The sequence below is a fragment of the Pterocles gutturalis genome, unplaced genomic scaffold (assembly GCF_000699245.1).
Source record: "Pterocles gutturalis isolate BGI_N339 unplaced genomic scaffold, ASM69924v1 Scaffold53547, whole genome shotgun sequence".
NCBI lineage: Eukaryota > Metazoa > Chordata > Aves > Pterocliformes > Pteroclidae > Pterocles > Pterocles gutturalis.
The window spans coordinates 1-13,396 of NW_010114858.1; the positions used below are offsets into that span (position 1 = coordinate 1).

The following is a 13,396-nucleotide window of genomic DNA, read 5'->3' on the forward strand; positions in this document are numbered from 1 at the left end:
GGGATCCCTGGGTCAGTGTCACCGGGAGGTCCGTGTGATGGTCACTAGCCGTGCCTGCTCGTGTATGCTCTTTGGGTTTTGTTTTGTTCTTTGCTGAAAATGAATATTCTGGAGCAAGACAAAAGCAAGAACTATTAAAAGTGGAGTTTGTGGGTGAAACAAAAGTCTCTGCAGCAGGAAGACCTGCAAGCACAGAGTTAGAGTTTGGGTTTGTAAGTAATCCATCCTCACTGGATTTATCTTCTGTTACCCAGTCTTCCCTTAGCCATTTCTGTCTGCCTGTGCTTAGCATTTTTCAGGGACATGTGTCCATGAAATGGAGGAGCTGTGAGAAATGTAGAACGTATGCTTTTAAGAATAAGAACTGTGTTGTGAGGAGAGAGTGAAACCCTGCCACCTTCTTTCATTTTCAAATGAAGACTGCATCCATTTTGGAAAATTTGCTGTAGTTAAATATTAATTATTATTATAGCACAGGACTGATGAGGTGGACATGGTTGTTACTTGGAGAATATGGTAGGCATTTCTTAAAATCTGTACCTATTGTGGGCTTTTTTTCTAAAAGTAATGCCCTTGCACTGCAGTGAGTTCAGCATAGGTCAAACTTTAGATATAGAAAATGTATATAGAGACTTTAATTTAGTGGAACCCTCGTCTGTAGCTGTAAACAAAAACAAGCTGGTGGTTTGCAAGTCATCAAATAAGGAGCCTGAACACAACATGTATTTCTAGTTGAACTATATCTATTTTAACAGTATCAATGTTGTCCTTCCCAGAACAGAGAATATTTTTCCTTGAGGGGCTCTTGAAGAAATCCTGGTGAAATCATGGACGGTAAGAGGGGAAGCAGTCTTACTTTCAGTGTGAAAGTTTTCTTCTGATCAGTACACTTGTTAATAAGTTCAAATGTTCAGAAAGCTTGGTAAAACTTTTAGCAAGGGAAATAATGTTGCCTTGACTTCACTTGAGGCCCTTGAGGTTCCCCTTTGCCTTCATTGTTGTCACCTTTCTGTGAGGCTGCTCTACCCTTCCCTGGTTTTATGTTTTCTTCGTCACCAAAGCTAAATACATTTCTTATTTTGTTCTGAATTGCAGTTCTGCTCTGTCTGTCCCATTCCTCTCTCTACACTTGATGTTCTTTTTTTTCATTATTTGTACCTTTGATCCATGTTTATTTACTCTAATCTCTTCCTTGAGCAAAGCATATACTTTCTGGTCTACCTTGCATTTTCCTCTTCAGCTTCTATTGGCAAAAGCCACAGTGGGTGTCTCTGTAAAGCTCCTGGCTACACCTTTACAGGTCTCAAGGCTTTTCTTTGTAATAGCAGCCATTGTTCAAGCAGCCCCATAGGAAGAAAAGCCAGTGCTAAGTGGCCTTGCAAGTTTTCTGCCTGCCAGCCAGCCTGGATCACAAGCTGAGAGTGTCTGCAGCCACATTTCCATCTGACCAGACAGCAGGAAGCTGTTTATCTTCCTTTAGCCAAAGTTAAAGTAGTTTTTTAAGAATGCCACTTGCTCCTCTGATTTAGTTTCAGTTGTCGTTAGCTTGTGATTAGAGTAGCTTGGGATGTTTTATTCCATGGCAGCTTTCCTCTAACTGGACAGAAATAACACTGAGTTTCATTTTTGCCATAGCTGATGATGACTTGGATCTGTTGGCCTCCCTCCTGGAAGAAAGCGAGGCAACTGAGGAGGGGAATTCTCCTGAGGAGGGGAATTCTCCTGAGGAAGAAGATGCCCCAGAGGATGAGGGAGGAAAACCAGATGAATATGATGAGCTGTTTGATGCAGAAGATGATGCATCCTACACTGAAGAGGTTGATGCTGAAGACAACATGATTGATGAAGAGAAGGAGAATCTGGCTATGCTGTTTGGAGATGTGGATGACCTGCTGGAAGAAGAGAAGGCAGAAGAAACTGTTGCCACGTCGGCTCCCAGTCAGACAAAAGAGAAGACCAACGAAGAACTGCAAGGTTTCTATAACAGCATCTTTTATCTGTTTTATCATATATATGTTGTCTCTAGAGAGCTAACGGGCAGAAGGTAGGGTCTGCTGGTTCTCACTTTGGGATGGTGCCCAGAGGGGGAATACAGAAAGTCCTTGTGAAAGTTTCTAAGTTCAATTTTAGTGCTCAGTGGCCAAACTCACCAGCCTATTTTCCCAAAAGAAAGACAGAGGACTGAAGTAAGCAAGGGAAAATAAACTAGCTCTGCTGAGCAGGATAGGGAAGGTTGCCTATGCCTTGTGTGAAGAAGAACAATGTTGCTTCAGTCTTCAGGGCTGTCATCCTGGCATCTTTCACCAGCACAGCTCTCCCTTCCCCCTCAGGACTTACCAGCAGGAGGTTCTGCCATACCAGTGTGAAAGCAGAGCTGGCCAGTGAGCCTTTCTGAAGCTTCCTGTGTCCAGGCCACGTATTTTATTATATTGGAAGCATTTCTTTATGCCGAGTAAATCATCATTCATTTAAATTGTCTTGTGTTCACTAGTAAAAGTATATGCAACATGGCAAGGAATATACCACAATCAAGTGAAATATTTATGAGAGAAATCAGCTCCAGGCTGTATGGAAAAGTGTCCCTTCACTGTGAGCTATGTAGAATCAAGTAAATCTGTACTGTGGCTTGAGTCTTTGTTTTCTAAGTTCCTATGAAGTAGTAAAACTGCCAGACTTCCAGGGGTCTCATAAATCCCTGTTTGCAATGGCTTCCTGCTGTCTTCATTATTATCATCCTTTTTCTTCTTTCTTTCCTAGCTGAGCTGAAAAAATTGCAAGAACAGATGAAGACATTACAGGAGCAGTTGCAAAAGACTGCTATTGGGCAGCAATCCAGTTCAAGCCCTGAGAAGAAAACCCCTGGTAATGAGACTAATTAAATGGGTTTATGATTTGTTGGCCTACCAACATGCAATTTATAGGCAAGACTCCAGATAATCCTAAAGTGGTCACTTAGGATTATGGAAGAATTGTGGTCTGGCATGTTCCCACACAGGTTGTTTCCTGCTGCTACAGACTAAATCAATGAGCTATAGTTTTGGCATCTGCATCATGGGTTGATTCTATATGAGGCAGCTTACGTGACTGAAATGCTCCAAGATTTTCTGCTGGAAGTGTCCCTTCTTATTGGCAGATGTTGGTACACCCAGAAAATACAGCCATGTTGCTGTAGCACATGGGGTATAGTAATAAAAATATATGGGAAAATTGAAAAGCAAGGGTTTGTTCCTACTTTCAGCAGCTTTGTGGTTTCAGTGACATCCAGAGTTTTAAGTCCTCATGGGGAAGAGTCATTGGTACTTTTCCAGCTGTTGCATTTCAGATACTGGCAACTTAGCTGAAGGATTTCTGAGCGGGACCCAGACTTGGGCTTGTTATTCAGATAATTACTTAGTTTGGAGCAGTTCTTAGTGTCTGAGTTCGGATCCTGAGATCTCGTAAATATTTTTTTTTTGTTTTGACCAGGTAAATCTCTCTGTCCACCCTTAAAGGAAAGGAAAGTTCAGAAGCTGCAAGAGTCACCATGTTTCTCAGCCCAGCTGGGCAATCCTTTACCAGCAGCCAAGCGAGGAATACAGAAATCAAAAGCATCCTCAGCAGGTACCATTCTCAGCTGCCTTTCACTGAAGCTCACTGGACTTTTGTCAAATGCCTATCTAGTTAACAGCAGTGGTGTAGACACATCCAGGATAGTTTTACATTAGTCAGTGCACCAGTGGCAGTCTGGTCACAGTGTAGCAGGGCTTATTACAGAGTTAGTTATTGTATTCTTTGCAGTGGGTGCTATGCTCTGGACTACTGTGGTTAACTTGGACACTGACAGCAGTCCAGCTTGCATCTGTGTATCCTGCAGTGTAGCTTGCGTGGAAAATGAGAGCTGCTCTAGGAAGCTCCTCACCAGGCAGAACTCGCTGCTTGAGTTACATGTGACTCATCTGGAGCTGTCAGTTAGTTCCCAGCTGACTGGGATACCAGTTCAGTACAAAAAAGACAGTTTTACACCTTTTTCTTAAGTATGTTATATTAGACTTCTGTCTCAGGTCAGGTGTAAGTTAGTGTTATTTTTATTTAGAAGTTTTCTTTCGTTATCAAGTTTTTCTTTTCTTGCTTTTCTTCCTGCTAAAGAGAACAAGACTCCTCCTCCACAGCAAGTCCTCAGTCTGGCATTCCAGCCTCTCAAGTCTGCTGCAGGGAACACACCCAATAAGGTGACCAGAGACAAGACTCCTCGCATGCCTGCGTGCTCCAGTGCAACAACTCAGGCAGTGTCCGTGGAAACCTTCTCAGGACTGAGATTAAGGTCAGCAGCCCAGCACTGGGCTCTATCTGGTGACATCACCCTCCAGTAATGGGAGAGAAAATGCAATCAGTCCAATGTCCTGTGATGCTAGTAACACAAGTGGTGCGCAGAGGACTGGATTTCTGATTTGCTGTATATACATGATTTAACCACGTCTTTTTTTTCGATTGTCATTAGGGGATGTAACACAAAGCCACACCATTGGCTGGTTGATCAGTAAATAGGTAACATTTACTTTTGGCTTAGTACCATGTTGCTATTTCTATTTTCACCTTTGCTCTTTTCTAACAAAACAAGCTATCATTTTGTTGGTGGTGCCTTCCCTGGGATGTCCTCAGTGGTGGAGGAGGGAAGCACTGGGCATGTGCAAAGCCCAGCTGTGCTCCGGTTGTGCAGATTTTGCTCCACACTGAGAAGCCTCATGATCCCCATACTCGATGTGGCCAGAAGAGGTCTCTGAATACTCACAGTGTCTCTTCTCACCAGAAGCCATGCTGATTTCCAAACCCTGCTTGGTCAGTCATACTCGGTCATTCCTGAAATGAGCACAGTTAATGCAGACTCGGGGCTAAGTTGCAGTGCAGCTGTTTGGACAGAAAACAGCGCGATCAGTAGCTTTCTGATATTTGTACAGTGTCCTGAACCGGGGGGTTTTATTTCAAGTGACCTCGGGGTGAAATAAGGCATGGAGTCATTTTGTAGCAAGACATAGTCTCCTCAGGAGAATGCTGGATGGTTTTGATTGTCTCTGCCCATTTATGCCAACAGATGTGTTCTCTTTTGCATGCTTTTGCTTGATCTAGAAAACCACGGGTGTCTTCGGCTGAAATGGACAGGAAAATGGCTAATCGGAAGCTCATCCGACTGTCCCAGCTGAAGAGCAAACTTGCTGCAGAAAATCTGGAGGAAATAGACTGGGTAACATTTGGAGTCATCGTGAAGAAGATCACTCCTCAGAGCGCAAATAATGTAAGTAACTTTGTTGCATCCCTTGCTTGGTTCAAGTGAAATGCTGATCTTCTTTCCTACAAAATTAATTAGGCCTTCAACTTAATCAGCCAACTCCATGTAGTTAATGCAAAGCTACTGTGTTAAAGATCTTGACTCATCTGGTTTCTTGCAGTAAGGCTGCTTTTAGTCCTCAGGGTAAGTCCTTAGCTTATCCAGTGCAACTTTCCCAGACAGCATTGGCTAATGTAACCACAGCATAAATCTGTCTTCAATCTGTTCATTCACTGTCATATGTTAAATGCCAGTGTGGAAAAAAAGGACTGTGACTCTGTCTTTCTAGTCAGGCCTCTTCTTTTAAATGTGCCACCACATTCTGCTTTTGTCATTTCCCTAGTCATCATTCTGTCCTATATGGTGTACATGTCGTATAGAAAATTATTGATGAAACAGAGATCTGGATGTGCCTTGGTTTTATTTCTTCAGTGGGGTAAAAACCTCTTCATTCAGCAAGAAAGAGTGCTGTCTAGCTTTAATATCAGGAAGATTGGTGATACCAGTTATTGTGCTATTTTGGCCTTAAAGAATCCCAGAAATGGCTGTGTGGCATGGCTGGAGATATTTTATCTAACCTCTATTGAGGTTACACATTGTGCTTTTCTGAACCAGGAAAACCCGGGGGGGGGAAAAAATCAGAATAGAAGCAGCAGCAAGAGGAGATGCAGTCAATGTCCCCCTGCTGAGTGCTGAAAATAAAGCAAATGTCTGTTCCAGGGCAGAACCTTCAGTATCTGGCGGCTGAATGACCTACGGGATCTCAATCAGTATGTCTCACTCTTCTTGTTTGGTGATGTCCACAAAGAGCACTGGAAAACAGACCAAGGCACAGTCATCGGGCTGCTCAATGCTAATCCTATGAAACCTAAAGAAGGCTCAGATGAGGTGAGAGGATTTTTCACTTGTCCATCAGCTGTAGATAAAAACCCCTATCTGAACTCTAATATCTACCTGAGATTTGGCTTTATAACACAAGCTGAGGCTAAAATTACAGCAGCCTGCCTAGGCAGTTTGAATTGCATTCAGGTATTTGCATGGTGTGTATTTGCTCTGGGCCTCCTGGAAGACTGAACTTCAAGAAGTCCTATTAAGCATCTAAAACCAGAGTTGATTCAAGTGTTTAATCCGCTCTCGATAGCAGTCAGCTCTTCCACAGATGTAGGGAGTGTATTTTCATTTCAGTTTATTCAGATACTTCAGTGCAATGCCTGTTTCAGCCAAGAGGTCTCTAAAAGCTGGAAAGGTGGGGAAGCTTATTTCTCACTTCTAATTTAAGTATGAGATGTAATTGCAAAATGTTTCCTGGCTTCAAAATCATAACTGAGAAGAAGCAATATTTGATTTATTAAACAAATGATGCATTATGTATAGCAAGGTGATACATGGTACTTCACTTATTTAATCAATTACTTATAAATGCATAACATGATGAGTTACTTTTCTTTATGTATCAAAACAGTTAAGGTGGCTCCATTTTGCTAATAAATTAATTTTTTTAAATATCTTTTTAATTGCAAACCAGAAGCCATTTTTACTGACTTCTGTCAAGGGGAATTTCAGTCTAGAAGCTGGTGATGTAGTGTTTTGCATTTTAAGTTCTCCAAATGAAAAAATCAGGGATCTCATTAATTGCCTATTAAGCTATGTAATTGCTTAAATTAACGTGAACAAGCAGTAGAAAGTCCCGTCGGTGGGTAGATTTAATGTAAGGGCTGTAGTTAACTGTTAAGAATGACTCTCCTTAGCTAACGTGCACATTTAGAACTACATTAAAACTTACTTCTCAAAGTGTTTCTTACACACAGATACAAGTCCTAGTATCTTTGGGTGGTGTGAAGGTGACACTCTTATTGTATCACTGGCGTCCGTTTTGATAGGACCTAGACATATGGAGAGGGACACAGAGCTCTAGTCCATCTCTTCTTCCCATCCACTGATGAATGTGGCTGCCATGATGGTGTCAGAGCCAAGCAGTTGTACAGGACCATCATTTATAGCACAGCTAGATCTGCCTTTGCTGCTCCTTGATTTCTAATGTCCATCTCTTTGTGGGAAATAAATTAACTTTTTTCTTTTTAACTGAGCTTTTTCTCAATCTGAACAGGACATGTGGCTTTCTTAAACTAGGCCTGCATTTTAAAACTGCATTGTTAATACCAGAGGTACCAATCTGGGCCAGAACCAAACCAGTGGCATCTAGAGAAAAGCCCATACAGTCCTCCTCAAGGCATGTGCCGATTTCTTTCTAGGTGTGTTTGTCTGTTGACCATCCCCAGAAGATCCTCCTCATGGGTGAAGCTCTGGACATGGGCACCTGCAAAGCCAGGAAGAAGAACGGTGATCCTTGTGCACAGATTGTGAACCTGGTCTGTATCTTGGTAGTTAGGACATCCTTAAGCTGTTGGTAAATATCTAGCTGCTGAGGTTTTACTGATGCTCCAACTCTGACTTGCTTCTGGATCTTGACTTGTAATTAATTAAAGTGGGTGGTGAAGCTGAGAAATGAAACCCAGAGGAGCTGCTTCTGTGATGACACCGTAGCAACAGCACAGTAGTTCCCTAAATGCAATGCTTGTGCTGCAGTGAAAAGAGATGGTCTTGACCCATGACTGTCACCATCTCCACACCCTTTCACTCTCCTTTGTGCTGCTGCAAGCTTCCATGCGCTGCGCTAGAGAACTCGTCCAAGGTAAAACAACAGGAGGTTTTTCTTGGGAATGGCTGTGTTTTTTGGAGATGGTTTTAAAACAATGAGTTCCCTTGTCCAGCATGCCTGTAAGCTTCTAGAATACTTATAACTGAATGTGGGGCACTGGAGATGAGATGAAAAAAGGTGCTGGGATTCTTCTTTTAGGGGCAGTACTGACTTGTATTAGTTTGAAGGGCTTGTGGACTATGTCACTTCATGGCTATGGTGATGTTATGATACCTGAAAGGAACACTAAGTTGGAAGGGTTATTGTTAGTAGGGTAGCACATAGAAGAAGGAGAGAAAATGAGGGAATAAAGAACCGGGAAGGAAATAAAAGTGTGTGGAGTAGGAGGAAGACAAGTACAGAAGATACTCGTAGCAAAATACGGCTGTGATCGCAGATGAACTCCAGGAGGTGCCTGTGCATAGGGCTCTCAATGTCAGTGAGATGTTCCAGTGCCACCTGGAACAAACCGCGGATGGAGACTGTCTGGCAGAAGAACCTCATGAAGGAACTGGCTGTGTGTTAGTGACACAAAAATGTCTGCTTGTGGTGTAACTGTAGTTATACAAATCTGGGCCAATGAATATCAACAAAATTGGAGTTATGTTTTTGGTAAACAGTTAAAGAACACCCTGAGTGAGCGTATTTATGGCACTACTGTCTGGCAGGCAGGCTCACTATCATCAGTTCTAAACTCCCTTGGATTGACACTGAAAACTGATGAATTAATTTGAAATGAGTGCATGAAATGTCTTGCTCCCGTATGAGTTTTCCTTTGTGTTCATACCAGTAAGAAAATTGCATACAGCTCAGAGAGACCTGGGACATCGGTTAACTTAAGCTAAGGAATAGCCTTAAATTTCCTGGAAAGGAGGAAGTCCTTGATGCACAGGTTTTTTCCCAGTGATTAGTATGGGCAATTTCAGTTTTGTTTTTCATTGCTGGAGTGTGGGCACATGTTTGCTGAGTTGGTTAAGTGCTGGCATACTACAATAGAGATGTTACTTTGGTTTAGCCATAGAAGGATGCTGGTGGGTGAGAGGAATTAAGTAAATTGTAATTGCTAGTGTTCTGCAACAGGCTTCTCCCATTTATTTTCAGAACGACTGTGAATATTGTCAATATCACATACAATCCCAGTACAAGAAACTCAGCTCGAAGCGGGCAGATCTTCAGTCTAGCTTCTCTGGTGGCCGCATTCCTAAAAAATATGGTCGGAAAAATCCCAGTTTGAAGGAGAAGCTGTGTCAGGATGGGTTTTACTATGGAGGTGTCTCATCAGCAGCATATGCAGCCTCAGTGTAAGAAAAACCACTTATTTTGCTTTTGAACAGAATTTCCCTCTCATACACAAGTGAGCCTGAAGCTATCTTTAAGGGGGTCTATTTAGTTAGAGATCCCTTTGGCTTAACTATGTTCAGCAAATAGGAATAAATGCCCCACATTTGGTGTAATACTCCTGGCCCCAGGGGGCAACAGAGCTGCTATTTGATAAGAAAATTTTAACAGTCAGCACTCAGATGTGGTAAGGGGTGTTTTTACCTCTAAATTAATACTGTATTGTGAAGCCAGGCAGCATTGTGTTTCCATAGAAGAAATTAACTTTAATCATGAGATCACAAGCATTCAAGTCTCGAAGACGAGTATTTTTCCCTTACTGTATTTTGTTATGGCTCATTACATTTAATCCCAGCCTCAGTGTATTCTGTATTTCCTCCTCCTCTCTTTCTTGGCTGAAATACCATATTACTGTGTGTTAGTGAAGAGACAGTAGTAAACCCTGCTTAATGTTAAGTGACCAAGATCAGTAGATCAGTATGCATCTCATAACTAGCATGGTGGGGCCAGGTCCTTCATCCAAAACCCCCTGAAGACAGCTGTGGAAAGACTAGGAGGTCCTAAACTATTTGTGTTTTGTATCTGGATTTAGACACACATCCTTCCCGAAGACGCACAGATGACAAGAGGGAGGCACCCTAGGTGTGGCTGGAGTTTTGTTGAAGCGCTGGGATAATGTTTGATCTCCTGTGCTTGCTCTAACCATGAAAAAACTCTGATGTTCTGGTTTTGCTTCCTCTTTCTAGTGCAGCAGCTGCGGCGCCGAAAAGGAAGATTCAAACCACTCTCTCCAATCTGGTCGTAAGAGGAGCTGATGCAATTGTCCAGGAAACCAGGCAGAAAATTGGTACCTAACTACCCGTGTAGTCTCCTCACCCTCCAGATTATTTCCAGCGTGATGTGTAGATGTGTCCCAGGACCCTGTTACTCACTGAATGAATCTGGCAATTGGTTTGCTGCTGAGATAGCCATTTGCAGGCTGCTTTTTCAATTGATCAAAACTCCTCTTCCCTCTTGAGATCGCAGTTGCAAGGCAAACGTAACTAAGCAACTGTGTAGCTCCAGGCATCTTTTTTTCATCGGTGCCCCTGAATTAAGTCTCCTGTTCTGTCTTTGGACAGTGACAGAAGATCTTTGCCAGATTAATGGGAATTGGAAGTTTTAAGAACTTTTAACCAGGTAATTTATTTTATTTGATTAAAATAAATGACTTCTGTCAATCTTGAAAGCTTCTAAGGAATACTAAGTATAAATCAGAGTCAGGTCTGCAATGCAGGAGACCTCCCAGGTACCCAGCCTGTTCCTAGTGTTTTCCTTCTGTGATCTGCAAAACATGTTGTTTCTATAGGATGGGGATGTCACTGATGTTCTCTCCCTCCATTTTATTTCTGTAAAGCACTTAATATTACACCCTCTTTATGCTCAGCAAAGAGCAGATGACAAATTATTCAAACTATGTGCTCTAGATGCCACTTACATGTCTTATTCACATCTTTCCATTCCCTCAGCTGCCTCTGTTTCAGGCAACATAGTGTATGTCCTGTCTCTAGCTTTTAGCTGCTCTTAATTCTCCAGGGGTAAGATGCGGTGGCTTGAGGGCTTTCAAGCGTTCTAAAAATGGGAATGCTGGGAGCACCACAGACAGCCAAGGCTGATGGGGAGCTGACTGACGAAATTGCTGAAGGAGTATAAATGTCTTCGTGATGTGTTCTGTGAGGACAAGGCCTTGGGCAACCAAATATAACATAGGAGTTGGCCTTGCTTTTGGGGAGTGCTCACTCAGGTGACCCGCAGTGGTTTCTTCCAACCTAGACTGCTCTACATCTCTAAAGCCAGGCCTGCTTCCCTTCCTGGCTCCAAATCTGTTGTATTTCTGCCTCTTCTGCTCCAGGTGCAGCAAAGAGACCCATGCAATGTTCTGAGGAATTCAAGGAACTGCTAGCACAGCCAACCTTTGGAGCACGAAACCTCTGCAAACACTGGACCAAAGCAGGTACTGTCCTTTTCCCTGAAGGAAAAAAAAGTGGGTTCACTCCTGAAAACACTCAAGCTCCTTCTGAGCACACAGTAGTGGCTTTTTATTTTGGTTTGGTTTGGTTTTTTTCAGATGCTGAAAAGAAGCAAGGGGCCAATTTCCAATCTATCTCTGCTTCAGCACTGCTCAAGCAACAGAAACAGAAATTGTTGGAGGCCAGAAAAAAACGATCTGAAGAGATTCAGAGGCGGTAATAAATATTGACTTTCACAGGAAGAGTTCTGTTATGGTGGCCTTAAGTACAACTGTGGAAGTGTTTTGCTGTTTTTCTAAAAACTTAATTTAAATAGAAATACCCCAGTGTTCAATGGAGAACCAAATGCTCCAGCACTGTGCCCAGCAACTGGAAAGCATGATGGGAAGAGGCTGATTAGAGTAGGAAACTGGGATTGGGACTCCTGGTTCGATTTGCTGCTGGCTTGCGGGGGTCTTCTGAAGCCTAAGACTTGCCAAGTGTTTTGTGCGTACCTTGTTAGCAAACCTAAGAACCTCTTAAGGGCCACCTTGGGTGAGACTGACATTGGCATAGCCAAGTAGCCTCAAAAGGCTCAACAGGAGCCAAAACACAACCTGAAGGAGAATAAGAAGAGTAGGCACACTCATGGTGGTATTTCCCCCAAATACTCCTCCAGCCTACAACAGTGTGTATTCAGGGATTTTCCAAGCTAAAAGTAGTGTCTGTTGTTATATCTCTGAAGGGGTTTGTTTTTTTCTCCATGAACCTGTCCAGCCTCCATTGTGACTTCTGTAAACCTAAACATTTATGTGACTCCTGTGATGAGTCTTGCTACTTAAGTGCCCGTTCTGCAAAGAAGCTTATTTTTTCCAAGTGCTTTCAGTTCCCACTTCCAAGCTTCATTTGATGCTTCTCTCCAATTTTAGTTTTGAGATAAATTGGTTGTTCACTGCTTCTGGTGACTTCTTCGAGTCACTCTTGATTTCAGCAACCCCAGTGAGTTCCTTACCAGTCTTGTTTTACTCTCCTGAATGCTGAAATTGCTGCATGTTTTTCTAGCAATCAAAGGCCAATTAGTGAAAAATCAGAGTCTGCATCCCTTCCATTCCCATGTTTCTCAAACCTTTCTGTCTCTTTGACTTGTGTCCCTATTTCATTGGATTATTCTTGTCTTACAAGGTTTCTCCAGAACACAAGTAAAGCCAGCAGCCCTGCTTTACCGTCCTCCTCCAGACAGTCCTCGCTCCAGTCCCCAGTGCCTGGGGCAGAGTTTCCCAAAGCTGCAAAAATGTCAACTCCTCAAAGGCCCAGGCTGGGCACAGGCTTCTCAGAAGGAGAAGATATCCTCTTCTTTGATGGATCTCCACCTCCTACACCAAAGCTAGACAGCTTGGCAGAAGCCAAAAAGGTAACAGCTCTTTGGATCTTTTAAGCATTAAGAAGGGAATGTAAAGGGAAATTTGATTTGTAGTAGTAGAGGAGTCTTTGGTCAGATATAGGCCAGCTCAGTTCTGATGTCAGTGAAGTTTCTGATTTATGGCATCAGACTGGCCTATAGTACAATACAGAAGAAACCTGGGGTTCCTGACAGCTGTCAGTACCAAGGGTCACACTACCATCTTGCCTGTAGTCGACCTCAAGAGCAGTGGAACAGCTGCTAAAGAGGGGCCTGTGTGTGTGACATTTGGCTACAGGAGCTGGTTGTCTCTTGCTTGTTCTAAATCCACCTGAATTGGTCAGAGGTGAGCTGTTATCATCTGTCTCATGTGTGTGATGCTCGTGAGCTCACTCTTGATCTTCTCTGAAGGCAAACATCACTGAAGCCACTGACACAACCGGCAATTTTGGCAAATGCCAATTGGGCATGGATAGGGGACAGAACAGCCTCTTGAGATGAGACTGGGGAAAGGGAGATGGGGAGACGGGACTTCTCATTTAAGTCATGAACCTGATGCTAAGATTTTTGATGAAGAAACACCTCTTTATGCATGCTGGCAGCTTTTCTGAGTAGAACTGACTTCATTCTTCATGACCTGACATAGTTGAGAGTTTGTGGGTGAGAATTAA

General features: G+C 42.9%; 1 protein-coding gene across 1 annotated transcript; it reads left to right on the plus strand.

Annotated features, from left to right (window-relative positions):
• The first annotated feature begins 827 nt into the window (after positions 1-827).
• On the plus strand, positions 828-12,761 carry MCM10 (minichromosome maintenance complex component 10). The gene is made up of 13 exons (XM_010074928.1): positions 828-834; positions 1,636-1,974; positions 2,758-2,862; positions 3,466-3,600; positions 4,126-4,300; positions 5,104-5,269; positions 6,023-6,190; positions 7,555-7,671; positions 9,102-9,301; positions 10,085-10,185; positions 11,230-11,331; positions 11,446-11,563; positions 12,509-12,761. Exons 1-13 carry the CDS (start codon positions 828-830, stop codon positions 12,759-12,761), a joined length of 1,986 nt encoding a protein of 661 aa, XP_010073230.1.
• The last annotated feature ends 635 nt before the right edge of the window (positions 12,762-13,396 follow it).